Source organism: Aedes aegypti, chromosome 1, assembly GCF_002204515.2.
Source record: "Aedes aegypti strain LVP_AGWG chromosome 1, AaegL5.0 Primary Assembly, whole genome shotgun sequence".
NCBI classification, from domain to species: Eukaryota; Metazoa; Arthropoda; class Insecta; order Diptera; family Culicidae; genus Aedes; species Aedes aegypti.
Window position 1 is genome coordinate 182,928,910 of NC_035107.1, and position 27,952 is coordinate 182,956,861.

Consider the following 27,952-nt stretch of genomic DNA (forward strand, 5'->3'; position numbering starts at 1 on the left):
GGGGTGGAGGTAAGGGCCCACATTTCACCGAAACAATAATCCCTTCGATCAGCGATTTGGCCCATTTTTTATGGCAATGAGCTTTGGCACTCGCTAACGAAATCCGTGGGGTGCACCATCACACCACAGTAGTAGTGCTTTGTGATGATCTTCCATTGTGTTCACGTTCAAGATGCTGAGTGAGACGTTCTTCTGCAAACGGTTTGCTACTGGAGAGCTGACAACTCTTTCTGCTAGGTTATTGGTGACTTTAAATGTGATTTTATGGCCCCCACTGCATAACCTCAAAGAAATGCAAATCTTTAATGACTCGACATCTATTTCTTCTTTGATAAATCAATCACTGAAATTCGTCTCAAACTGCAATAGTTATTTATGCAACAAGTTGTAAAATGATGGATTAATTCAAAAAACACAAACCATATAATTTCACTGATGGATCTTTAATTCAGAATGTTGCGGGATTTGGAGTATTTAGTAATTTTTTGGCTCACTTTTTTAAATTACAAAATCCTTGTTCTATATTCATAGCTGAGATAACTGCTTTATATTTTGCATGGAACTTGATTAGACTTTTTACTCCAAACTTATTTATAATATGTTCTGATAGTTTGAGTTCTCTTCATGCTTTAAATTCCATAAACTTTCAAAAACTCATCACATTCTTTTGGAGCTTAAAAATCTTTTGTATGATTTATATACTCAAGGGTTTTTAATTAAATTTTTGTGGGTTCCTGCTCATTGTAATATTTATGGCAATGAACAAGCTGATTCATTGACCAAATTAGGGGTTACTCGTGGAATTATTTACAAGAGAAATTTGTGCTTCAGAATATCATTCAAAACTAATAAATATTGTATGGATAATTGGCAACATTTTTGAAATTCGAGTGATAAAGGACGTTGGTGTCATTCCATTTGTCCGTTTGTTGATAAATTCCCATGGTTTAAAAACATATCTGTAAATAGAAATTTTATTTGCACTTTTTCACGAATAATGTCGAATCATTACATATGCAACAGTTATTTATTACGCGTTGATATGAAGGATTCAAATTTATGCGATTGTGGGGAATTTTATGAAGATATTGATCATATTGTGTTTGTATGCACCAAATTTATGATACCTAGAAATAAATTCATTAAAAATTTGAAAATCTTATACCAAACTCCTCCTACATCTGTCCGTGATATACTTGGAAGTAAATTTTATCCCACATTGAAACTATTATATAATTATCTAAATGAGATATCATATCTTGTTTGATTTGTATCTGCCTTAATTTTCTTTGTTTTTTTTTCAGGATTGAAATATGAAACACCTACCAAGAGAGATTATTTCCCTTTTTTCTGATTGAACGTTTCAGAAGATCAAGAATCTGGCTCTGTTATGGTTCAATCCGAGTGAGCCTTTAGTTTATAAGATATTTATTATAACGTTTTAAAAAAATGAAGAGGTTTTGTGCCTTTTTGAGAAGATCTAATTTAGTGATCACTCAAAGGGGGTTTTCCCTTTTTCAAAATTTTAGTTAAAATAGATAAATAAATAAATAAACAAACCATATAAACATTACAAGAGAACCCACATGTATTTTATCTACAACTGCTAACAATCCATACATCCTAAAAAAGTATTAGGCTGCTTTTAGGTAATGCAAATCAATCTGTAGGTGTTGTCGTGACGCCTGATCAATTATATTTGACATCTGCCGCAACAACTATTCGCTGGTATCACTTCGCGGATTGGAAAATTCAAAGTCCAAAAAACACACGTCTAAGCTTGTCAACATTATCCAACAGACTCATTTTTCCTTCATCATCGGCCCAATTCTAAATGCCGATCGGCGCGCTCGTTTCTATGTCAGACTTGAGGGGGTGCCGCAGTTAATGCCTTCTTTTCCTCGCCCTAAGCTTCTTGCTCTTTATTTATCATTCCGAAGCATCCACCTTCACCCAAACTGAATCTAGTTTCCGAATCGCACTCGGATGATCTATCCAGAGAAATTGTACCAATACTATTACAATTGTCTTACGCGGTCGATTGACCCTTTCGGCATAATGACCCTCGATATAAGGGCCCTTTTGGCCTAACGGAATTTAGACTAACGCGATAGAACCAATGACATTTGGTCTATAGTACATTTATTCGAAGGCACATTTGGTTGAATGAACATTTGGTCGAATATGTTTAAATCATTTTATCGTTTCATATCAAGACACTAACGACTTAATCATTTGAAGCGTCTCAATCAAAGACAACTAACTAACTAACATTTAGTCGAATGACGAGCGGCAAGAAAAAAAATGCTTTTAGGAAACCCTATATGGTAAAGTGAACCTTAAGTGTCGACGACAGGATACGATTCTCTATTTAGGGTCAATTAATTTAGTGTGAATTTCAGCTTACTAACATTCTTCATGCAAACATATGGCTTTGCTGGCGGTGTTGATGATTTTGAATGAATAACAGAGTTTGTAATAGAAGCTTAGAATGACTATGATGAGAACGCCGAGAAATATTTTAATGAAAAATAACTTAGGAGGAAAGTAGTGCTAATGCTATATATTAGGTAATGTTAGACGAATTGACCGATGTGGCATTAGTCGGCTTGCTTCTATTTGAGATCAGCTCGTCTTGAGTCGCAATACAAGCCACGGTGCAGAATTTACCGTTATTATCAAATAAAAATAGCCATGAAAACTTTAACCCTCCAATACCCAAATTTTTATTTTCGATCCAAATATCATTTTTAGTTATCTAAACTCGTTCTAAGCACGTTTTGGGCAATGATTTATTTTTATTCGCAAATTTATGAATTTTGGGATTTGATTTTTATAATTTTTATGTTTGAACATCCCTATCCTTTTTCATTCTTTCTTGAAGCCTCTTCAAGTAACTGATTTTTGGCAATAATAAAAATTCAAGTATTAACAAAACTTTTAAAAATAATATTTTTTTAATGTTTTTCTGGAAATATTTTTATTTTCCGCGTAATTAACGGAAAAACAGGTTTGAAATCATTTTAATACCAACAAGCTCTTCTTCTGTTATAGGTTGATAGCAGAAAAATATATAAGGCACGATTTTTTATATTACGCGTTAATTAAACCCCAGGCATTTGTAGGTTACATAAGAATACAATTTTTCAAACAATTTTCAAAAACCATAAAAAAACTTTTCTCATATGCGTGTTATGAGTCAAGGTTTAAACCAAAAATAAAATCGATTCGATTTCCGGACTACGGAAAAAAACACACTCAATTCAAAAGTCTACCTCGTCTAAATGCGGGGTTGGCTTCTTCTTCTTCTTCTTTCTGGCGTTACGTCCGCCCTAGGACAGAGCCTGCTTCTCAGCTTAGTGTTCTTTATGAGCACTTCCACAGTTATTGACTGAGAGCCTACTATGCCAATGACCATTTCTGCATGCGTATATCGTGTGGTAAGTACGATGATACTCTATGCCCTGGGAAGTCGAGAAAATTTCCTTTAAAAGATCCTCGACCGGTGGGATTTGAACCCACGACCCTCAGCTTGGTCTTGCTGAATAGCTGCGCGTTTACCCCTACGGCTATCTGGGCCCCTGGGCGGGGTTGGGTATTAGAGGGTTAAACGCCAGATGGTTTATACACCTATTCTACACCTCTGTGCAGATTAAAAAAAAATCCTTAGTCGAAAGTTTGAGTAACACCGTTTTTGAAGTCATAAATGTCAAAACATTGACTTTTAATTCATTAACAATGTATTTCAATACCGGAAGCCGGTTTGGAAATTTTAAACATTCAGTTTTTAAAAACTTACCTCAATAAACTTGTTTTTTAAATGTCTCTTGTCTTTGAATCTTCAGAGGAAATTTGTTGAACTAGGAAAACTGTTGCTTCCGAAATTAGCATAGCGGTAAAAGATTCTGTCGAGAAATACATAGCAAAATAACTGGGAAAGGAGAAAAAGATTTATTAATTATATTGGCACAATCCATATTCTAGGTTTGAATTTTTGTGTGATACAAGGGTGGAATTTCTAGAGGCTTTCTGGCAGAATTCTTAAAAACCAGAAGTCAAGAAGGGATAAATTCAAAGGATAATTTTTAAAGACGATTCTGATGGACCTTCTTTAGAAATTTTGTATATTTGTGAATCAAGTAGAGAGGTTTTGACTATCCTGTAATTTACTTCCAGAGAAAAACTTATAAATTATCTTTCATTGTACCATTGCCCATCTATTGTTCTACCTGCATCAACATTTTGTTGATTCTCCTTTCTTCTCATGACGTTTTAAATATCTTTCTTCTCATGATGCTACAAACATCTTTCCATTCTCCAAAAAGCAACATTTCGAAGAATATAGAAAAAGGTACACTATAGGAGTTTTGATGAATTGCGGGATTCTTATACGTATGGTTCCTGATTCCTGAAAGTTCATCAGGAATTTCTCTATAAATTTTCTTAGTAATGTAAACATTTTCCCTAATATTTTAGTTTATTAAAATCTTAAATTACAAATTTTTCTACAACACATCTTCGGTAATTTTCTTGAAAAATACCGGCAATATTTTCGCGTTATACTTCTACAGTACTACACAATAATCGTTTGGAATTTCTTCAGGTAGGAAAATTAGTTCTATATTAAAATGTTTACCATAGTACACATACCATGAAACTTCGAAGTTCATACAAAATATTATCTAAGATTTTAGTAACAGATATGTTCAGTAAAAATTCCATCCGTTTTAAAACAAATCATTTTCTATTCTAAGAGACAAAGAAAATAACGACAATTTTTTTCGAAGTAAATCCTACAAGGACCACTAATGGCCCAAGTAATAATGGAGCAAATGTCTAAAGTGAAAAAGAACTTTTCGTCGTTAAAATCGACAATTTATTTGCAAAATAAAAAGGCTGTGTGTTTTTTTTTTCGATTTTTTGACATTTGCTCCATTTTTAATTGCGCCTTAGGCTTTTCAATGAGGTAATTGTTAACAAGTGTCTGAAATTAATTATTGAATTTCATGATAGGAATTTAGTAGAGTAAGTAAATGTTTGATTTCTGACATACACAAATGTCAAATGCGTTTGAATGCACTTCAGTTTCCATTTAACATAACATTTGCTTCGCAAGTTTTTTATACACCCCATGGTACTATTCGCTGCAATTGAAGATAAACAAATGCTCAGACAGATCATCCTCTATCGTGCATCAGAAATAGATCAGACACAACAATGATTTGCCAAGTAGACTATCTCTCTGTTTTTGTTGTAGAGATTGAAGCGATCTTTGCACATCAATACCATGTAGGTATCACATTCCAAGGCTTTTCCATATTGTTTCGCAACAAGGCGAGCAGATAGTAGGGTAACCAATATATTTTGGACCCCTGGACCATTTGCCTGCAAATTTCCCAGTTTAAATCGAAAGACTAACTCAATTCACACGTCATTTGGAAAGATAGGACTATTCCTTGCATTAACCGTTTGTACATTGAAAATGTGTTTATTTTATCTGAAATAAATTTAATTTAATCGGTTCATCCATGCAACCGTTACAACACGTTACACACGTAAATAGAAGCCGTCAGAAAGTTTTCAAATGTAAACAAATACTTTTTTCAAATTTTTGAACTAAAGGCGTAGAATTTCTTCGGTTTTCCATTGTCAATCGATTGATTAGCATTGAAGCATATTATACAACCAGTGTCGTGGACTTTGTCTCCAAACGACAAAAATGCTGGGTGTCCAAAATATATACTTTTAAGGTTCAAAATGTATTGATGTGCCCAAAATAATGAAAAACAGTGCTTCACAATTCAATTATTTCGATCCTACATGACCATATGGGCACTTTTAACTTGTACATGAAGATTTTCTCTACATTTTGACATGTTCTTTGACTTGGTTACGCAGTGCAATTAATTAATTGCAACAAAAAACTAAAATTGATTCCTTAGGGGGTCCAAAATACGACCGTTACCCTATTGTTCAGGAAACAGCAGTTGGGATAGATCAGATCGACACCTCAACTCAATTATAAACTACGGAATATGAGGCACATTGCTAAGTACAGCCTACAATATGGTAAGATTTATTCAAACATGTTTGGAATACGAAGCACGAAACCTTTGGAACCATTATAATGAATCATCGATGCTGAATGATGAAACAAGGGGAAAAGATCTTCTCTGGATGCATTTTTGTTGGAGTAAAGGGCCACTGCTCTGATGTTGAAAAAATATACTCTTTAAAATTATCGTTTTGAACTGTACAGTAAGCACAGTAAGCAGAATGGCTGTTGGAAGCATGCCTTAGCCATGTTATTTGACCCTTAATGGTTTACTCTTACCGAACGGAAAAAGGGTAAACTGAATCAGAACCTAAAAGTAGCAGAGGGAAAATGATTGACAAAATATTTTTTTTTGGCCTGATTTATGGAAGACAATGTCAATCATCGACAGTTGGGCTTGGCAGCTTGCCTGGAAAGCTGTTTTCATTATTTTTAGGCTTGGACTGGATGACGCCAAATGATTTGATCCATGCAACAATCAGATGAAACAGCATTCGATGTGGCCATACGAAATAAAAAAAAAAAACTGTTGGTTGAGGAGTTGTATATTTCATAAAGGTTGCGCTTAGGCGACAGCTTTATTCAGAAATGTCCTTCACAACACATTACTGGCATCAGACTAACCAAGGGTCAATTTAATTTCATTATTTAATTATCAATGAAATACGACAGATGAAATAAATCAAAATATATAAAATGCCATGAACCATAATGTAAATGGTTTAAAACGGTTCACTTGACAGCCGAGGGAAACAGTGGGGATCCATAGGGAAGCAAATATCAGGAAAAAAAAAAACTTTAATCACATTCGAAAACGAATATTAATTAGCTGTTTGTTTGCAAAATAGTTTTTTTAACTACTACTAAGTTTCGCCATCGACTTCAGTTTCACCATAGACTGTAATAAATATATATAGCTGATATAGTCTAATTGAAAGATAACCTTTAAACTGAAAATATGTTGTTGTCTTGTATATTGAATTATGCACTTGAAATTACCTACACAAAAAATGTATAAAATTTTATTTCTTCTAATTTCAGATATCGAAAATATACCAGTGGTAAAATACGTGGCCGTTGCTGGTAGGAACGTTACCCTCAACTGTCCGGGAGTAACCGAGCACTCGCTGGTGGACACGTTGGTTTGGCGCACTTCACAAACCATAGCCGAGTACGTGGACGGGGGACTGCCGCTGGTCAGCAGTCTTCGAGTAAGTATAAGACACTTCAGCTCATACGTTGTTTGTTGATTGCTATTACCGCCACGAATATCTACTGTGCTTTGACGCGATGACGCGCTGCGAAAATACATTTCGCGTCAATTATTCGCAGTTTCCGAAACAGCTTTCCTATGATGAAATACATAAATTCATAGGGAAAGAACTCGGTCTCACGTGAGAAAACGTTCTTCTCCTCCAACCAAGCCGGCGGCTGGGATGTACCTTCGTGGAGGTCAACAAACTCGAGCTCGCTGAAACGATTGTCCAGCAGCACGATAACAAGCACGAGTTCGTGTTTGAAGGTTGAGATCTACAAGCTACGCTTAATGATGGAGTAGGGAGCAGTGGAAGTACGCTTGTTTGATCTATCCAACGATATTTCAAACGAACAGATCGCCGAGTTACTTTCTGAGTATGGTAACGTTTTTAACGTTCATGATTCGCTGTGGGACGAACGATCCGCTTGTGCAGGCGTTAAAACTGGCGTACGCATCACACGGATGGTTGTAAAGAACAACATTCCTTCACTTGTGACAATTCGAGATGAGGACTCGGCGATGGGCTACAAGGGGCAGCGTCAGACGTGTTTGCACTGCAAGGAGTTTGTACATGTTGGTATACCATGTGAGCAAAACAAGAAACTGCTAGTGCAGAAGCTCTCGGCAAACCTCTCGTATGCAAATGTACCGAAACAGTTAGCGTTGTTGAAACCGACAAAGCCTAACAATTGTATCAACTGTTTAAAGATTTGTATCAACTGTTTAAAGATGCGATAAGCGTGTGAAATACGGCAAGCTTCAGTGGTCTGTTCCATTAGTGCGAATGTCGAAAGAAAGGTTTGCGAAAATAAGATTCAGTAGGGATCAAGATAGAGGTAGGCGACATGGTAGAAGACCACGAATACGCCGGCTGTACGTAGTGGAAGAAGTCCTGACGACCTCAAACGTTAGGGACAACTGGAACAGTATCGCCCAAGACCGACGAATATGAATCTGTTGTCACACGTACGGATATCTTCGGACCTCTGATAAGCAAACTCGTTATTTAGATGGGAGTTAGCTGTAAGCTGCAGTTCATTTTAATTCGTTATTTTAGGTCAATTATAACTCGTTTCTTTTTAGCGTTAGCGTAGTTACGGTATACTTCGTAGATTGAATACTAGTAATACTCATGTTTTGTTTTGTTTTTTTTTTTATTATCTCGATCAGACTGCTTTCAGGAACATGGTTGAGGAATAAGCCATGATCCAATCATGAACAAGAAAACCCAAAGTATGAATATATATAACTATTCCCGGCCACGCCCATTTTCACCGTAACTTGGGACAGGGGAAGGAAATGTTAATGTATCACTTACTTAATGAGAGGCCACCGACTCAGCGACTCCCTCATAAGTGATACGGTGGGGGTTGGGATGGGTATTAGGTCAAGATTCGCCTGATAAGCTGGCAATGGACCCATGGCAGTTGTTTTTTAAGTGTTTGTGATTTAAAATAAGAAAGACTTGCTTTATTTATTATTGTGTTTGTACTAAGTTTAAATGTTTCTTGTGCTTCTGCTCAGTTTACAAAACAGAACCGATCCCTCCAAGGTCATCGGAAAAAGTTTAAATGTTTATAATTCAATATTTTAGAACCCGACCATCGAAATAAGAAAGTTTTGCCATATTTTCTGCGTTGGCATTATTAAATATTTGGCGAATTTCTGCTCAGTTCGACGCATTAAACAAAGCCGATCCCTCCAGGGTCATCGGTAAAAAAGGAAGAAATTATAGTTAACTGCGGTTTAGCACTTACGCCCCGAACGTGAACCGAAATCATGCAAATAATGGACAGAATAAACCGATTTTTACTACATAGGGTAACGGTCGTATTTTGGACCCCCTAAGGAAGTGATTTCAGTTTTTTGTTCACAGCATAACCGAGTCAAAGAACATGCCAAAATGTAGAGAAAAACTTCATCTAAGAGATAAAAATGTCCATACGGTCATGTAGGATTCAAAAAACGTCGAAAATAATTGAATTGTGAAGCACTGTTTTTCATTATTTTGGTCACACCAATACATTTTGGACCCTCAAAGTATATATTTTGGACCCCCGGCATTTTTTTATCGTTTGGTGACAAAGTCTACGATTCTGGTTGTATAGTATGCTTGCCCATAGTCTAATCAATCGGTTGACAATGGAAAACCGAAGAAATTAAACGCTTGTAGTTTATAATTTTGAAAAAAGTTTTTGTTTACATTTGAACAAATTCTCCAAACAATCCAAAATTTAAAAAAAAAAAAGTAATAATAATAATAATTACCCGCGGCTTTTTTCTGCGTTAAGTGGCTTGTTTCGAACGTAAACCGAAATAATAGAAACAATAGACAGCACTTACAGATTTTAGAGGGAGAAGCACATAATATACAAATGGTGTTTAGGCACAGTGTAGGATTAGAAATAACTTTTGCTACAAAGCACAAGATTTGTATTCTTCTGTTCAGTTTCAGTCTTTGCCGCCATCCGCGCCTTACGAAAATGGACCACAATAAGTATTTTCGTCTAAAACGTCGTCAAGTTTGCGGGTACGACTTGTGGCTTCAACCCATCCCGGGTAATGGTAGTTGTCTCTTCGGTAGCATTGTCCACCAGGTTCTGGGCATTCATCCTGATGATGAGGTTTTTGCATCCACGACGCTGCATGTACGTGCCTTGATTGTGGACCATCTGCGGAAAAACTTTACGCGGTATTTCAATTATTTCGCTGAGGATTTTGTTGAGCACGGATTCGTGGACGAACACGATCGTGTTTGGCAGTATTTAGACCTGCTGGCTGATAACCTTTTCTGGGGAGGTGAAGAGTGTCTATCCGTTGCATGTGAACTGTACAATATCGATATCACGGATTTGGATGAGCGCATCGATCGTTTCCGGGAATACTACACCGCACTGTGTTTTATTTTCTCGATTTCATGCGCTTTTTGAATAGCACCCAAACCGTTGATTTTAGCGATATAGTTTGTTCGGAGAAGTTTCTTGGTGTATTAAAACGCAACTTTTGACAAAAAAAGTTTTGTGATCAATCCACCTAGCAGTGAGATAGAAAAACTTTTTTTTTCAAAACATTTAGATAGACATATAGTGTCTTCGGCAAAGTTGTAGAATTGGCAATTTGAAACAACTTTGTCGAAGACACGATTTTTCTATCTCTTATACTTTCAGAGATATATGCCGTTGTATGTGATTGGCCTCTAAAAATCATATTTTTTATCATAACTTTTGTCCAAGATTTTTAACATTTTTTGTGTTTTCTACAAAGTTGTTTGTCATGAAAAACCCGAGTTTTTGCTGAACATATTATTACCCTATCTTTTGAAATAACAAAATTATTCATGAATTACTCTTTTTTCAAGGGGTAGCTTAGGCCTCTATAACTGGCTTCGGCGTAAAATGGCACAGACAACTCTCACAAGTCATGAAAGTACCATATCTCGCCTTTCGGCAGTTGAAAAAAACTTTTGTCTGTAAGCGTCTTTACATGGGTTTTTACTATCAAACAAATATGCCTTATTAAAACGAACTCGACTGATAATTCTTTTTCTTTAAGAGATAGAGAGGTGCGATGTTCAGCAAAAGCACGCGTTTTAAGATATTTAACAACTTTGTAGAAGATTTGTTTGATAGAAAAAACCCATGCAAAGACGCATATAGACAACAGTTTTTATCAAATGCGGAAAGGGGAGATATGGTACTCTCATGATTTGTAAGAGTTGTCTGCGCCATTTTGCGCCTAAGCCAGTTATAGAGGCCTAAACTACCCCTTGAAAAAAGAGTAATTCACGAATAACTTTGTTATTTCAAAAGATAGGGTGATTATCACCCATGTTCAGCAAAAACACGGGTTTTTTTATGACAAACAACTTTGTAGAAAACTAAAACTCACTAAGTTATTTGGTGTCCTGATTGTGGCGTACAGTGGAGTCGCTGCAGAGCTTGCCATATCTCCCAAATGCTTTGATGGCGCCACATCTCCAGCGAGGGCTTATGTGGGTCAGAGCCATTCTTTCATGATCGGCAGTGTTGTACACATCTCCTACCTGTCATCTCCAACGAAGATTATCAAAATACGAGAAGCTTCCTATTCTACGGGATCTGAAGTCAACCTCACTAGTCCTCTACCCATTCCTCAGTTCATATCATCCAGTTGTGCTTCTATATCACCCACATTACCAGTTGCACCGACGTCGGAAACGGCTCAAGAAGTAAAATCTCCTTCCTGTGAACCAGGAGAGGGCCCCATTACTGTCCGAAACTGCCCTTCGCTCCTGTCGCGCCCCTGCACTCCTACCATTGATAGTGACACAGCAGACAAATCTCCGTCCAAACGACTGATCTCGTTCAACTTTCCTTCCAGCCAACCGATTAAGAAGACGATGAATGGAAACTCCCGAGAAGCCTTGCTATGGTCCGATGAGCAGGAGGTAGGCTTCTGCTTTGCTGCCAACCGTCTTTCGCATGCTTTGTCCTCCCGTGATCCTACCAACGACGACAGTACCGCAGTCAAATCCTCGTACACTGCTGCTTTGTCTTCCCAGCGATCGTCCGTTCTATCAGAAAAACCACGAGATAGTAGTGGAAACGGAGAATGAGACTAGTGCCAATAAACCCGAAGCGAACCCCAACATTCCAACAAATTACCTTCCGTCCCTGTCATCTATCTGCAATCCTACATCTTATGTCAGCACAACGGACAACTTCCCATCTCCTCAATCCGCCTTTTCCATTGGTCCTTCAGTCAGTCATTATTCTTTTGCCATGCCGTTTTCAAACAATGCAGTTGGAAACAATGGTCCAATAGTGGCGCCGGATTTAAGTATCGATGCCGATTGCTATATAAAGATGGCGTCATGGAATGTATGCGGTTGTAGAACTCGCGAGAAACGGAATGAAATCGATTATCATTTCAATCAGGAGGGGATTGGTATTGCTTTTCTTCAAGAGGCAAATATTGATGCTGCTAAGTCCGAAACGAAGTATTATATCCGGTTGACCGGAAGTGTACGAAAGAATCAAAAACAAAATTTAGCCATATTGGTTTCAAAATGGCATAACATTTGCGTTAACAACATCAACTGCCTGGGACCATACGTTTTGATTGCTGACGTTCGATACACCATTGGTTCTACCACTTGTCATGTGATTGTAGCTAATGTTCATGCTGCCAATAGATCGAACTCCAGCTATTTGGGACAACTTGATGGTTTCTTTGAAAGTTGCCCAGACAAAAAGCTTATAATTATGCTCGGAGATTTCAACTACCATCTTGCTTACAATGATTCGTCCGAACGGGAAAAACTCTGCCTCGGAAAGCATACATGTCACGATAAGACTAATGAACCAGGAGTTCAGTTCCGATATGTTTTGTTGCGGCACAATATGGTTGCGCGGTCGATGCAGTCAGCCAAATCACTATTGTGGGCGTGGACTAATGTTCACAGTTGGATCATGTTATGACCCCATTTGCTTCCAAGTATTATATACGTGACCACAAGGGGCGTAAGCCCTGAGCGTGAACACTGACCATAAGGTGCTGACTTGGACTATAAGACCGAACCGTAAATCTGTCGTGCAACCGAATGGTAAATGCAACCAGCAAATGAGGCGGTTCCGGAAACCTAACTTTGTACCTTTGGCTGAACCTTTGACCCTTCAGCATACAGCTACCCAAAAAGTCTTTCATGACGAATTGAGAAAATCACAACGACTCATCAACGACTGATGCCTTGAATAACTTGGTTCAGCGGACAACGAGGGCCGCAAGCAAAGCCCTGAGGAAAGGAGGTTTACCGCTTGATCGAGACTGTCGTAAAATGGTGACACTGATATGTAAATATAAATTTTGGCTGTCATACAAACCTTCAACGAAGATATCCACCAGACTCTCTGATGTTACTTCACGTTTAAAAGTGAAGCTTCAGGAAATAGATGAACAGAAGTGTGAGGAGTTTTTCAAAAAATTACATCAGTACTCATTTGGCTCACGTGTAAAACGTACTCACAAATACTTGAAAAGGCATCGTAAACGGAGGAACATTACGCACTACTAAACTATCCCTATAAGTAGCTGGGGTATGGTGGTTGGGGGGTCTGTTAACGGATTGCCTGGCTCGATTTCCGAGACAGATGGCCACTAGAGTGATGCAAATTTTGAAATGTTTGCTCCCCTATGATTAAACGATTTTAATTCTGGTAAATAGCATCCTCCCAAAATTTGAAGTGATTCGGAAGAAATTTGGCTGTGCACACACCATTTGAAGTTTATATGGCGATTACTATGGAAAACGCCAATCTTTTGTGTTCAGCTCTCTATCTCTTCGTCATAATATTTCATGGAAAAGTGAACAAATTCTTCTAATGTGAAATCCTCCCAGCTACCACTTTGCCGAAGACCACTTTTTGATTGGACCTCAGGATAAATTGTTATTCATCATCATAAAGTTGGTTTGCATGTAGCATGCTTCACCAACTGTTCGGCAGGCAACAGTGGTGCTCCTGGCGGGAAGAATAGATCAAAGTAATCCAGGCTACTATGTTCTACAGCAAAACAGCAGTGTTGCTCCGAAAGTAATTGAATGATCATCTCAGCATGATTTAGACTTTGTTATCAATAATAACAAATTATCCTTACGTCTCATCGAAATGTGGTCTTCGGCAAATTTGTAGCTGGGAAGTTTTCACATAAGATGAGTGTGTTCACTTTTCCATAGATTATTATGACGAGCAGTTAGAGGACTGAACACAAAAAGTTTGCCTTTCCCATAGTAATTTCCATACAAACTTCAAACAGCTTGTGCACAACCAAATTTCTTCCGAATCACTTAAAATTTTGGGAGGATCGTTTTCATCATAATTGACATCGTTTAAGCATAGGGGAGCAAAAACTTCAAAATTTGCATCAGTCTAATGGCCACCCATTGCCAGCTAGCCCTACGATTGGCGAAATACGTCGGCTGTTGGATACGATGGCGAATGGGAAGGCTAATGGTGAGGATCGAATTCCTACTGAGTATTTAAAGTACGCAGATTCTACAGTTTTATTTGAGCTCTAGAGTTTGTTAGAATCTGTGTGGGCCGAAAATAGTCTGCCGGATTCCTGGAAAAAAATCTCGTTGTTCGACGGATTTGCCTTTCAAGTACAAGGTACAAGCTGTATGCGATGTGGGTTCTTGAAACTCTGAAGAGGTATGTTGGCGATATTGGGCACCATCAAGCTGCATTCTTGTCGGAAAGGTCCACTACCGACCATTTGTTTGTGGTACAACGCATACTACAAGAGCGGTGGAATGGTGGTGTACCGGTAACTCTCATGTCATTGGACATCAAGAAAGCTTTTGACATGGTCAACTTTAAATGTCTTCCTGCGATATTGAGAGGTATCAAGTCTGACAAAGAATTTCAAAAACATAAGCAGCTTCTACAATGTTGTTTATTTGCAGGAAAAGGGGTACCACATTGCGTAATCAATCGGGTGATAGAATGCTTACGAGGTGATACAGAGCAAACACTATGGCAAGGAGAGCTGTCACATTCGACACCGCGTAGAATTGGCATCAAACAGGGCTGCCTATTGAGCCCTTTCGTGTTCAACTTGATAATGGAAGCTGTATTCGAGAGTGTGGAGGAAGAATGTGGAATATTCCGTTTAAATCAAGGTAATTCAATTACCTTACCAATCGTCCTTGCTTACGCTGACGACATGCTCATCATTGCTGAGACACCAGAACAACTTGAACTCATTGTTGCGTCGATCAAAGATTTTTTAGCTACCATTGGACTGAACCTAAATAAAGACAAATGTCAAGTTCTTGTGCGTGACCCAACTGGTCCCACTCATGATCATATCACGATTCTTGGGAAGAGCTACGATGTTCAAAAACAACTCTCCTGACCCCAAAATTAGACCGACCATTAACTACTAGGACCCGATGCCGTAATACTATTAAGATTTCATGAGTTATAATGGATTTCCTGAAGCAACACAAACCTAGACGGGATATAGGAAGGTTGATATATGACACCGCCCTGGCACCTGCCCTGCTCTATGGTACTCAGACGGCTGTGCTAGCCGAACATAGCAGAACTTCCCTTCGAAATTATGAAAGACAGATAGTAAGAGAAATGGCAGCATTGTGCCGGCACGATGACCCGAACGTGCTGCGCCGGTCTGTCCGTGTGCTACTGCGAAAAAAGAGTATCACTCAACGAGTTCGCGTACATCAGCTGCGTTACTGAGGACATATTCAACGCCGTCCTGACTTTCACCCAACAAAAGCTGCGTCCCGCTTGTATGCTGCTCGTTTACGTCGATGTAGGCCATCTCATACCTGGTGGGATTCAATATTGCCATCAATGAAACGTTATCGTAATATGTCCTACGATGAATGGACTGAACTAGCTCAGAACAAGGAGCACTTACACAAAAAGATTGACGAGATATTGCAGAATCAACTGATGAATCCGATTTAAACGAATAGTTCTTAGTCTCTTAACAATAACAAAGCTTTTATCAAATACAAGTAACAGATATTTTATGTAAAACTAAAATTCTGTGTATCAGTCACTCTATCTCCTGAATTCGATTAAATCAATAAGTTGTTTTTCATTTTTGAAAAGGAATCACAAAACTAGCACGATCCATTTCTGATAACTGACCATATGTAAGTGAACAGCTCTTAAAATATTAAAATATATCTCATTTTGCATTTTGAAGGATTGTAAAACTAGTTGTCCCGTCACTAACGATGCACATACTCACGCAACACTCCTTCTAACAACTTCAAGTTAGTCACAATATTACAACCTGTTACAATAATTCACTTACGGTGTTCGTTTTCTGTCGTCAGCTGAGTGACAATGACAGGAATTACTACGCATCACAGTACAGTGATTTCAGAAAACTGTTCTGCCAGCACCATTCTAATATGTGGCAATTTTTCTTAAGTGGACTCACTCCTGTAGAAATCATATGTTCTAGATTGCACATTTTTTTAATAACACTCTCTTGAGGCAGAACACAGCTGATTAGCGAACACATACTGTTTACTTATTTCGTTGAGGTGATCAGTTGAATCCAAAGGACAAAGTTGCGCTCACTTGCAAAACACATTCTTCACTCCACAATCGTGGTCGATTCCTACTAATCCTGATCCTGATGAGGTCTAATCCTTCACGGAAGACCGCTGCCTTCCACTTTGCAGCCATTGTCTTTCAATGCAAGCAAAACAATAATCACAAATCCCTAGAATTTTGAAACTTAGGCTCTAAAACACTAATTGCACTCCGTGCCAGCAGACAGAGAAGGTTAACAATAACAATGACGACGGCTGAGAGTTAAAACTGTCATTTCCACCTATGCCGCAGTAGAAAGGTACACGCTTCTCCGTAACCACCAAAGTTACAATAAATTGGATACTTTCCACACGGTCATTATATTCTAGCCAGCCAACTACTGCTTTTCAAGTAATACCTAGAAATGATGCGAAATACATTCGATTGGAATTCCAACCCAAAAACATACAGGTGCCGTAGTCAATACCGTATGTCACCTGCAAAGGGGATTCCAAGAGAGGCATATTTATTTATTTTACTACTGAAAACCGAAAGAGTAATACACTTTTTTTTTATTGTATAAGTTTGTGCTTCATATGCAGAAGAGAGTAATTTAACAGCCATGTCGATTTGCCATAGAAAAAGCAATTTTCTGATCACCTACAGCACTAAATGTAACAAACTTCTACTTTTTCGGCATCCCAACGGTTCACTCCATGATCTGATAGCACATTATTGTATTTACACTGATATTTTCATCACTTTTAATTGGGAAAACCACGACAGCACAACTCCAGCCCTCGAACACACTCACAACCCCAAAAACTAATTATAACTCGTTTTTTTACTTACATTTACTAGTCCTTATCGTTTCCAGTTTTTTGTGTTTGTATAATTCATAAGTGTATAACTTCAGTGTTGATAATTAGATGTACTTACAATTGAATTCAATATATAAATGATACAGATGGTATATTTCATCAAAAAATATGAGAGCACTTGAATTAAGTTGACTCTACACATATGTTTGTTTTTGTTTTTCTCCTTTGTCCTCCTCCTCATTCCCTATTAGCGTCATTGCTTTACTGCCCTATCGGCAGTTAAGCATTAACCGTGCTGCCAGATTAATGGTAACTCAATCTACCTTGCGCGAATGGGTTTGGCACAATACACCGCAACACAATCTCTACAATACATCCGGAAATGGCGTGACGCTACGCTGTAGCCATCAAGGTACAAGATAGGTAGAACACATAAACAAATACTGACATAGTTTCAAACAAACTGAATCGCACAATTATTACTTTGGACTTGTTTAATGTCAATTTCCGAATTTTGATGCATGCTAAATTTGGAGGGCAAGTTCGTACGATTATGTTTTCGAACCTTCAACCCATCACAGAAATTGATGTTTCAATGTATTTGATTCTAAGCTATGTGATTGACTGAATGTTGAGCTACTACTTATTCCAAGCAAGTTCATACCTATACCTAATTATTCATATAACATCGTGAATAACGTCATATTCGTAGATTCAGTCTTGACAACTTACAGAGAACTGGCAATCCAAACATTCCGGTCACAGTCGGAATGCTCTGCCCACAATAAATACCCATCAGCATTGATAATGTCTGTGCAGATTCTAGAGACCTATTTGATTGACCCATTTTCAAATCATACAATCAATCAACCGCATCTATCTGGATATTGCTTTCAGATATGAAACCAATCAAATTCTTTTCCTTCCGGCATCCTTATCTCTTCGGCAAACAAGCAGAATTTCCAATGAAATAAAACAATCAATTACGCTAATGGAAGCTTTCGACTAATCATCGACGGAGCTAGTCATTAGTCCTAATCTAGATTCGGTTCTCGCACTGCCGGTACAACACTCAAGTTATTAGGAGGATTGATTTTCTTCAGAAAAGTCTCTATTATTTGATAAAATTAACTAACATTATCTTGGGTGAGCAAAAATTCGAGGTGTGCAAAATAATTTGACTTTTGTTGAATGCACTTCTCGTCAAGCTGCCGCAGAGCGAAGCAACAAAACCCTACGAACATCTGTTTTTCTCTACAGAGCTTGAACTACAGTAAGAGAAAGTTTATGACTAAATTTGATTAAATCGAAACACTAATTACACATCGTCTTCTTACCCCAGGTTGAATGCTGGCTGAAGAAGTGGGTATTAGTCTCAGCCAAGATCTACTCAAATATCATTCGTCTTACGACTGTTTGACAAGAATCTGCCAGAAGCCCCACTCAAGCAGCTACGATAGAAAGACGACTAGTGGTGAGTAACCGAGAAAAAGCTCATTAGGTGTGCTCGGACATGCTTTTAGAAATCCTTGGTAAAAAATGGTTTCTTTCACAAAATCAATGGACGTCGTCGACGGTGCTTGACTCACTTGGTTGCTTTTCCGCAATAAAACAGAGGCAGCTGGACAACAGGTCCAACTTTCATCTTCATCATGAATCTTGTTAACATGGAAATTTATCTTAGCAGCATTCGAACCAGTGGCAACACTGACGGCAACCATCAGCAACATCTGACAAAAACGAGATTAATGACAGGTTGTGTGCTTGCTCGATGCTTTTCGTGAGAAAATTCTGGGTTGAATCCCCATAAATTCGACACCCAGAGAGAACATTCCATTCAAATGTTTTCAACCCTGACTTCATTCGTTTACCTTCAGTGGATACCAACCCGGAGAATGCCATCAGAGCAGTAATTATCATGTTCTTTTCGGCCGTACCAGCTAGGACAAACCTAACTGGGTGCGCAAAAAATTACCATCATTATCGGAAAAGTGGGATAGTTTTTCCATTGAACCAATGCACTGAGGGGAGTTTTGCAAGTCTAGCTGACCAAAAGTGATTTTCAACATTTATTTGGATTTTGAACTAATGTTTTACAAATGACACGTATACAGTTGTAGGATAATATCTCATACTCAGTTGTCACATATTTGAGGTTAACTATATCAATTCAACATCAGAGTTTTGAAAACAGTGAACTCAAACTGATAAAGTACTCCGGTGCTATTGAGAACCCGTGGTAAGTGTGACCTTTAGGCATAGCTCATTTTAGGAAAGATTTCCAAGGAAGTGTTCTTCTAAAGAATTGAAGCCGTGATAACACGGATTTTATTAGGCACAATAAGTGCAAATTGAAAATGGAGTTGAAATAACATTTCAAACAATCTCATACGTTTATATCTAGAATTCTGATCTCCATCTGATGACTTTCCATCAGACATTACACTTTTTTATTTTTATAAATTCCATCAAGTTTCCCTTCATCTTTTCCCTGTCTTTTAAAAGCTCCTTCCAACTATGTGCATCCATGTTCTGATATCTTTCAAAGTTGAGATCTAATTATTTGAGGATTAAGGATGATCGGCCTTCCACTAGGAAATACTGTATGGCATTACTATCCTGCTTTGTCATAACAGACACTCTATAACTAGACACTTACCTTACCAGTCAGGCTAAGGCCTAATTATAAAGAGAAGAACGCGGAGCAGCTTTCACGCGAAGTTAGCTCTCAAGAAGCAAATCAAGAGTCGAAAATGGACATGCTTTGATAGTCTATACCAGAGTGACAATTGGAGACCGTGGAGTGACGCACACAGAGTGGTAATAGCTAAGACCAAAGATGTCATAGCGCCCCAAGAGAAGTCGCCCGAGTTGCTGTGATTGATAATCGATGTACTCTTTCCGCGATAGCGATAGCCCACGCACTCCACCGCCTTAAGGTACCTGTGTAGTTATGTAACCTTCTAGAAAGCTATATTGATGGTAGGGTTCAGTTAGATTAGGAAAACCACTGAATCAAATTGTCCCATAGCGAAACGTATCCGCATATCAATCACATTACAGATTTCTGCAACTTGTTAAAAATAAATAAGGAACTAAAAGATTTAAATAAAAAAACCAATTTAACGAGCTTTTATTTTAATACTATGGAAGGAAAAATAGCGTTTTTATTTGTACCATTTTTGATCTTTTTTTACCGGGCTTGGTGACGTAAAAACTTTAAATACCCTATAGTAGTCAAAAATATAATGAAATTGTGTTCTCTCTTTCTCAATTTCCGACTTTTTGAAAGAGTTGGATGGTGTGTGACATAATAGAAAATTAATATTTGTATAAGCCATATTTGAAATTTTACGTTTTTAGCAATAAGTTATTTTATTCATAGTACCCGATTTTGGTAAATCAAATTTGACAAAAGTTTTAAAATAGTTGGTTATCATGGTTACTGATAACCACGTGAAACCAATATTCAAAAATTAATAATGAAGATTTTTTTGTGAAAAATCAGATTTCACCAATAAAAACTTTAGCTGCCCCTACTAAAAGTAATTAAATATTTCTGATTTTGAAATATGTTCAAAGAAAATCAGAACCAACAAATGTCTCCCTTAAAAAATACATACATACTGTGACTAAAAGTAATTTGCACAATTCTTCAATTTTATTACTGTTACTTTCGCCCCCTTTCTATGCGTTTTCGCCCCCCAAATTCAGTTTTACAAATTTTCGCCCCCCTGAACCCGAAAATCGCCCCCAGGGGGGCGAATTCGCCCACTTTGGGAATCAATGTTAGCCGGTGGCTTTCCCCGACCTATCGTCAACTTTGCTATCTTTCGACTTTTGACCAACGCTTCGCCCGGCCCGTAACCGACTTTATTGCTATAATGGCTACTTGTCACTGCACCCGCCGAAGAATCGCTGCTTTTGTCTCCGCAAGATTCAAACTCGGTTTTGACTAATTCTGGTACTTTCTTCATCGACTTTCGCTTGCCAACTCTTTTTGACTTCATATCTGCTTGCAGTGGATCTCTCTTCGAGTGCGCTCCCAGAAAATCGGTAACCGACTACTCTTCGGCAACTTCCGTCTGCTCGTTCAACCACTTATACACTTGATGCTTCGGATGGTCTGCCGAAACTCCACCAACAGCGCTTTCTTGATGCTCCAACGCTTTGACTCTACTGACGCTGCTAGCAAACTGCTTCCGGATTGCATCTCGCTTCTTGAAATACACCTTCTTCGCAGTCAGCTGAGCATGCTACATTTCCTGTTCGTGGTGCAACTGCTGCTCCTTCATCTAGCATTGAACATGGAGTGCCAGCTCACGTATCTACCGTTCTTGCTTCAGCTGCTCTTCCTTCCATCCATCCATCCTCCGCCAACTGCTTCTCAATTGGATCAACGTCAGAACTAACTCCCTAATCGAACTTTGCATCACTTTTCTTGCTGGCCTTCTTACTCCTCTTCTTACCAGTCACATCAGGAACTCTAAGCGCCGAACACTACTTGGGACAATCTTTGGGTAGAACCAATCACTATTGACGACCCATTGGTCAACACTAGCGCACGAAAAATTGGTCCACATTAGATCCATCCAACGTCTTCGGACATTGACTCTGGCAAGCAGAACGAACATTGCTCGAAGGTGAGGAAGCCATTCCGAAGAATCCGATCTATAATTTTTGATTTTGGTGTTCACTACGCGCTACCAAACAACGGCCCGGGAGGCCACTTCTTTCATTCAGTGTTGCCACTTTCACAAAGAATTCCGTCACAACAAAGAGTTTTTTTTAGCTTAGGTTAGCTTAGACTGACTACACATATCGATGGTTGATATTCCGTGATTGACCGAAGTCAGTGAAAATGCACAAAGAATCAACTAAAAGTTCGGTTGGGATCGTCTCCAGTGTTCATAATTGAGTGTCTCTATTCAAACAGGACCATTAACAGCGCCGGTCACGTCCTTGCAGTCAGGTGGAATTAGGGGAAGTAAAATTAGTGTGTAACCTTTGCTATTTGGAGACCGTGTTTACCTTTGCATCTCCACGAAGGTTACTGGGAGGGATAATTGTTAGTGAGGACCATTATAAACAATTATTTGTGAGATATAAACATGCTCATAAATATAATATTTTCAATTGATATAAAAAAAATCAAGTAGAAGAAAATAATGTCGACACTTGAAGTGACAAACCATTCAAAATTTGTGGTACAAATAGCTAAACGCAACATCCAGCTGTCAGGACGAAAGCATGTGTTATCACATTTTACTCATATGAAAAGAAAAAAAACCGAATGGCTGAACCATTACAGAACACACTTATGCATACACTAAAAGTACATGTAATTTTCGCAGTTTCAATTTCAATTCGTACATTTGACACGTGCTTCGTCGTGTATATGTAAACCTCAGAACGTCAAAATCTTATAACAGCAAGATTCCTTAGACGGGAATTGCCTATAACTTAATCATTAATTAACTGTGCACTTGGTTCTATCGCTCGCTCCACGGGAACGTAGAATAGAATCAACAGACTACTCCACTGCCCAGCAAATCGCGCGTAAACAGAGAACAAATGGAACCGCACCACCGACGATACGAGGAAAAAAAACAACACGTTGCTTGGGCTTCAGTACTCTTCCGTCACAACAAAGAGTTTGTTTTTTTGTGAAAAATATTGTTGGAAACAAAAAAGTTATCGTGATTTGAATATTTTTTTTGCGGTAAAAATAGAACTGCTGGTAGAATGGAATTGGTCGTCGTAGTGCTGCCGCCACCTTTCAACCACCTCACATTCGTTTGTCAGAAGATTTAAGTCTCTCCACATGTCGGCACTAGCGTTGGGCAAATTTGAGCAGCACAGCGATGTTACTGAATCAATTCAAATTCGATATGTCGAATCGATTCACCGATTTAATCGATTCTTTTGAATCGATATTTTGGAATCGTGCAAAACTGTGTGAAGGTTTCAGGCGAACACTCAAGTTCGTTTGGATCCCGCCGGGGACTACGACAAGGTGATGGACTCTCGGGCCTGTTGTTCAATATTGCACTAGAAAGTGTTATGCGGAGAGCCGGCTTAACAGCCGGTATACGATTTTTACGAGATCCAGTCAATTTGTTTGCTTCGCGGACATTGTCGGCTGAACATTTGTAAAGGTGGCAGACCTGTATATTCGCCTGAAACGCGAGGCAGCAAAGGTTGGATTGGTGGTGAATGCGGCCAAGACAAAGTACATGCTAGCTGGTGGGACAAAAGCGCGACAGGGCTCGCCTAGGTAGCAGTGTTACGATAGACGAGGATACGTTCGAGGTGATCGACGAGTTCGTCTATCTTGGATCCTTGTTGACGGCTGACAATAACGTTAGCCGTGAAACACGGAGGCGCACCATCAGTTGAAGTCCGGCCTACTATGGCCTCCACAAGAAGCTGAGGTCAAAAAAGATTCATACCCGCACCAAATGTACCATGTACAAAACGCTCATAAGGCCGGTAATCCTCTACGGACATGAAACGTGGACGATGCTCGAGGAGGACCTGCAAGCACTTGGAGTCTTCGAACGTCGGGTGCTTAGCACGATATTCGGCGGTGTGCAGGAAAAAGGTGTGTGGCGGCGAAGGATGAACCACGAGCTCGCCCAACTCTACGGCGAACCCAGTAACCCAGTATCCAGAAGGTGGAAGGATACGATGGGCAGAACATGCTGCAATAATACCGGACAGCAACCCTGCAAAGATGGTGTTCGTTTCGGATCCGGTTGGTACGAGAAGGCGTGGAGCGCAGCGAGCTAGGTGGGCGGATCAAGTGTGCATTGATTTGGCGAGCCTGGGGCAGAACCGAAGATGGAGAGATGCGGCCACGAACCGAGTATTGTGGCGTGAAATTGTTGATTCAGTGTTATCTGTTAATATGTTAACTAAATAAATGAATGCAATGAAATGACATCAACTTTCCTAATTTCCAGCTTGGCTTAAAAATATTATCGTGATATTCTAAAAAATCTCAAAAGAATCACTATCATTGAACGAGCAAAATCGTTTTCTTGAACATTTAATGTTTTGATACGCTAAGATAAAATAGTACCTTGGAATATAAAAACTAAATAGACATGTAAAGTTTTTTGAATTGTAATAGAATTGTTAAGGAAAAAAATTTGATTTCATAAATAAAAAGTTAAAACCTCATAAAAATTACTATATTAAACATACCTGTAATGTTAATGACCCAAAAGGTAATCTCATTAGATATTGCTTTTTTGTCTCAAAAATTTTAAAAATGTTTGTATTAATAATTCATCTGACAATATTTCGTCTAAATGAATAAAAAATAAGCAATTTATGAAAGTGGGAACTAGATAGCCGTAGCGTAGCTAGAAAGATCAATCTGAGAGTCGAGAATTTCTTGGGATTGTTTTTAAGTGTGTAAGTCACCCATGATACATTAAAATACTAATAAAAATGTGTTTCGCTACTAGCTAAACATTGACTTAAGAATACGGAAAATATCCCTTAATACTTTTGGCCAGTTAGATTGTCCTTATACCCCATAGTGCAGCGCTTCCCTGCTCCGAAACGCTTCTCTAAACCACAAGCAGCTCATCACATTTTCACCTTCTAATTACTGCTTTCAAACAACTGATATTCTCATCTGTATTTTATCTCTCCCCGACAGATTACGTTGTTACCTGATAATTTTAGTCTTCATTTTAATCCGGCTTTTGCCTCCGATACCGACGAATATAGCTGCCTTGTAAACGATCGACACAGTCCGGATGCGCTAGTGGATTTGCTGGTACAAGGTGGGTGAAGCATCTCAAACAGCAGCCAGCAGTTTATTAGGGACTTGTGTCCGACAATAATTGATTCTCGTTTTTGCAGACGTTCCAGACCCTCCGGGGCGACCGCTCGTGCTTAGCTTCACGTCCAGGACGGTAAACTTGTCGTGGGCGTATACACAAGACCCCCGCAATGCACCGATCAATAATTTTGTCATCGAAACCAGGTGAGTGGCAGCAGTTTTCCCAATGATTATAAATCAACAAGAAAATTAAATGTTTTGTTTTGGATGGATGTACACCAGAGAGAATTTGCAATTATGGTGTTTTGTGTATAAGAAAAAGCTAGTTCAAGGAATTCCGTACATTGTAAAGGAAAAGTTTAATGAAAGTTCAGCCTTACAATTTAGATGGTCTTCAACTTCAAAGGACAAATTGTTCACTGGATGCTTAAGACACATTCTACGAATATCTACGCCAAGATGTTTCGATAAAAACTATTAAATATAGCAAAATCTATGTAATAAATGACAGACAATATACGAGGCCCACGACAAACAGTGCATCAGATGCTCCTTATGTCGGTACAATGCGCGCGTGGTGAGGTTTTCAAATCATGCTGCTGCAAGAGCGACGGCCCTCTTAGACCGTTCGAATACCATGTTGTTTGTCGCTAGAGACGATTTTTTTCCATCCTTGGTCTGGGTTCGATTCCCGGTCGGTCCAGGATCTTTTCGTACTGGAAATTTCCTTGACTTCCCTGGGCATAAAGTGTAATCGTACCTGCCACACGATATACGAATGCAAATCTATGACAAAAGGTCGAAAGGACAGAAGGTCGAAAGACACAAGGTCGAAAGGACAAAAGGTCGAAGAACAAAAAAGAAGGTACAAAAGGTCGAATTTTTTTTTTTTTCAAAGAAGGAGAAATTTTCCACCATGCAAATCGTTTTCGACCTTTTGTCCTATCGACCTTTTGTCTTTCGACCTTTTGTCATTTCGACCTTTTGTCCATAAACCTCAGGGGCATACTACAGTGCGTGCCAGAAGGGCCACAAAATGTTGTGAAAAAGGGGAAAAGAAGGTAGGTGTTGTACTAGCAATTCAGAATACATTAATTATATACTGTGGTAATTTGGAAATAGTAGTAGTGTATAGAAGTAGTCATGACCTTGAAGTAGATAATCCACACAAACTTTCTCCACGCTCAATAGATTGTAAAACCATTTTGTTCTGCACCCTATAAAATACCATGCGTCCCCATCATCGGTCTCTTTTACCGATCGACCGTTCTGTAAGTATAAACTAAGCCTAATAACTAAGCGTAATAAAGTGAATAGTGAAAGTCCGGTGTTGGATTTCTTCCCGACATTACAGTAGGATCTTTCTTTTTACTTTTCTATCGTCCATTTGGCGTAAATAACGGGTGACCATTGCCAGTGGAAGTGTTTTCCACGTGAAACAACATGGCGGCCGCTAGTAGCGGCGACCCAGGTGGGTCTGTGAAACGTAGAGTATCGAAGTACATGGACCCAACAAACCAATTTGGTGAGTTGACGTTCCTGCAACTGGCTGGGACAACGGAGTAGCGTCGCCGATTAACCCATTCATTACCAGGAAATCGGTTGGGGCATGTGCCGGCGGGCCTATTGAGAGCGCGAAATCCGAGCGCAGGGTACAAAATACACCCTAAGAGTTCGCGACCCATCCCAAGTTGCTAAGTTACTTATGTTAACGAAGCTAATTGACGGAACTTTGGTAGAAGTTGTCCCTCGTCATTTCCTCCAAGAATCTAATTCAGATGGAGGAAAAGGACATTTTGCATTTAGTGTGCAGCATATCATCCGAAATGAAGGTGGCAAAAGGGTCAATACACCTGCGCTGATCCTTACGTTCTGTAGGACCACGTACCTGGAGTATATGAAAGTCGGCTAACTGCGTGTTGCTACTCGTCCTTATTTTCCAAACCCGATGCTCTGCTATGGTTATTTCAGCTACGGGCACACTGGTGTTCGTTGCCCTAGACCGCAACGCTGCATCAAATGTTCGCAGAACTTCCACGGGGAAGAATGCGGTGAAGCTCCGTCGTGCCGTAAATGCAAGGGTGATCATCGGCCAACAAATCGCCAGTGTCCGGTATATATAAAGGAAGTGCAAGTGATTAGAATGAAAGCGGGTGAAAACCTGAGTTTCCCGGAGGCCAGAAAACGCGTGGAGCAACAAGTTGGTAGCTTCGCCCAGGTAGCGGCCCAACAGAGCGTTTTTTAAAAGAAGCTTAAGGAGCTGGAAGCGGCCAAGCTCCAAAGAGATAAGGAAAACGCCAGGACACAGGAAGACAATAAAAAGAAAAACGAGATGATCGAGCAGATGATGACTTTCATCAAGCAGGTCAAGCAGCAGTCTAACCCACAAAGAGTGCACCTTGTGAGCGAAACCGTTGTCGTTGAGAAGCCCCGCCACAGCCGGGAGCAACAAGTGGTTCAGTCGACAGCTGGCTCGATGACACGCTCAAGGAACAACTCCCCGGCCGTACAGGAGACCAAGCGCGGAAGACCTCCAAAATTCATCTATCTCAAACCAGCCACCTCGCCAGATACCAGCCCGCCCCTGAGGAAGACCGCACCCACCACCCATGACCTGACTCAGATGGAGTATTCCGGCGAAGAGTTTGAGGTATCGGAGATACCCCCTAACCAGCATCTTCGATAACCCCACTCTCGAACAACGTTCGGAATACAACAACGACCCTCGCACAAATACGGACAACGAGACTTTTCGGTTCGGAAGTAGGGAAAGTATAGTACCTCTTCCGACGCAAGTACGGCAGGCTGAAGGAGTCATCCGGAACGTCTTACCCCAACCCGTTGATGACGAGTTCACCACCGTAACCGATGGTATCCTACACGACACCACGACATTGCAAAACCGCCGCGATACAATCCACTATGTATCAACACCAAGCAATAGCATCGATACCAACAACGAGAACA

The 27,952-nt window shown here is 39.4% G+C and overlaps 1 protein-coding gene across 3 annotated transcripts in view; it reads left to right on the top strand.

Annotated features, from left to right (window-relative positions):
• LOC5577246 (tyrosine-protein phosphatase 99A) overlaps positions 1-27,952 on the top strand; it is a 439,034-nt gene that overhangs the window by 201,995 nt on the left and 209,087 nt on the right. For all 3 annotated transcript variants that reach the window (XM_021854700.1, XM_021854693.1, XM_021854685.1), the window contains 3 exons: positions 7,097-7,266; positions 24,860-24,986; positions 25,066-25,189. In XM_021854700.1, the coding sequence (XP_021710392.1) occupies positions 7,097-7,266; positions 24,860-24,986; positions 25,066-25,189 (421 nt within the window). The remainder of the gene's footprint in view (positions 1-7,096; positions 7,267-24,859; positions 24,987-25,065; positions 25,190-27,952) is intronic.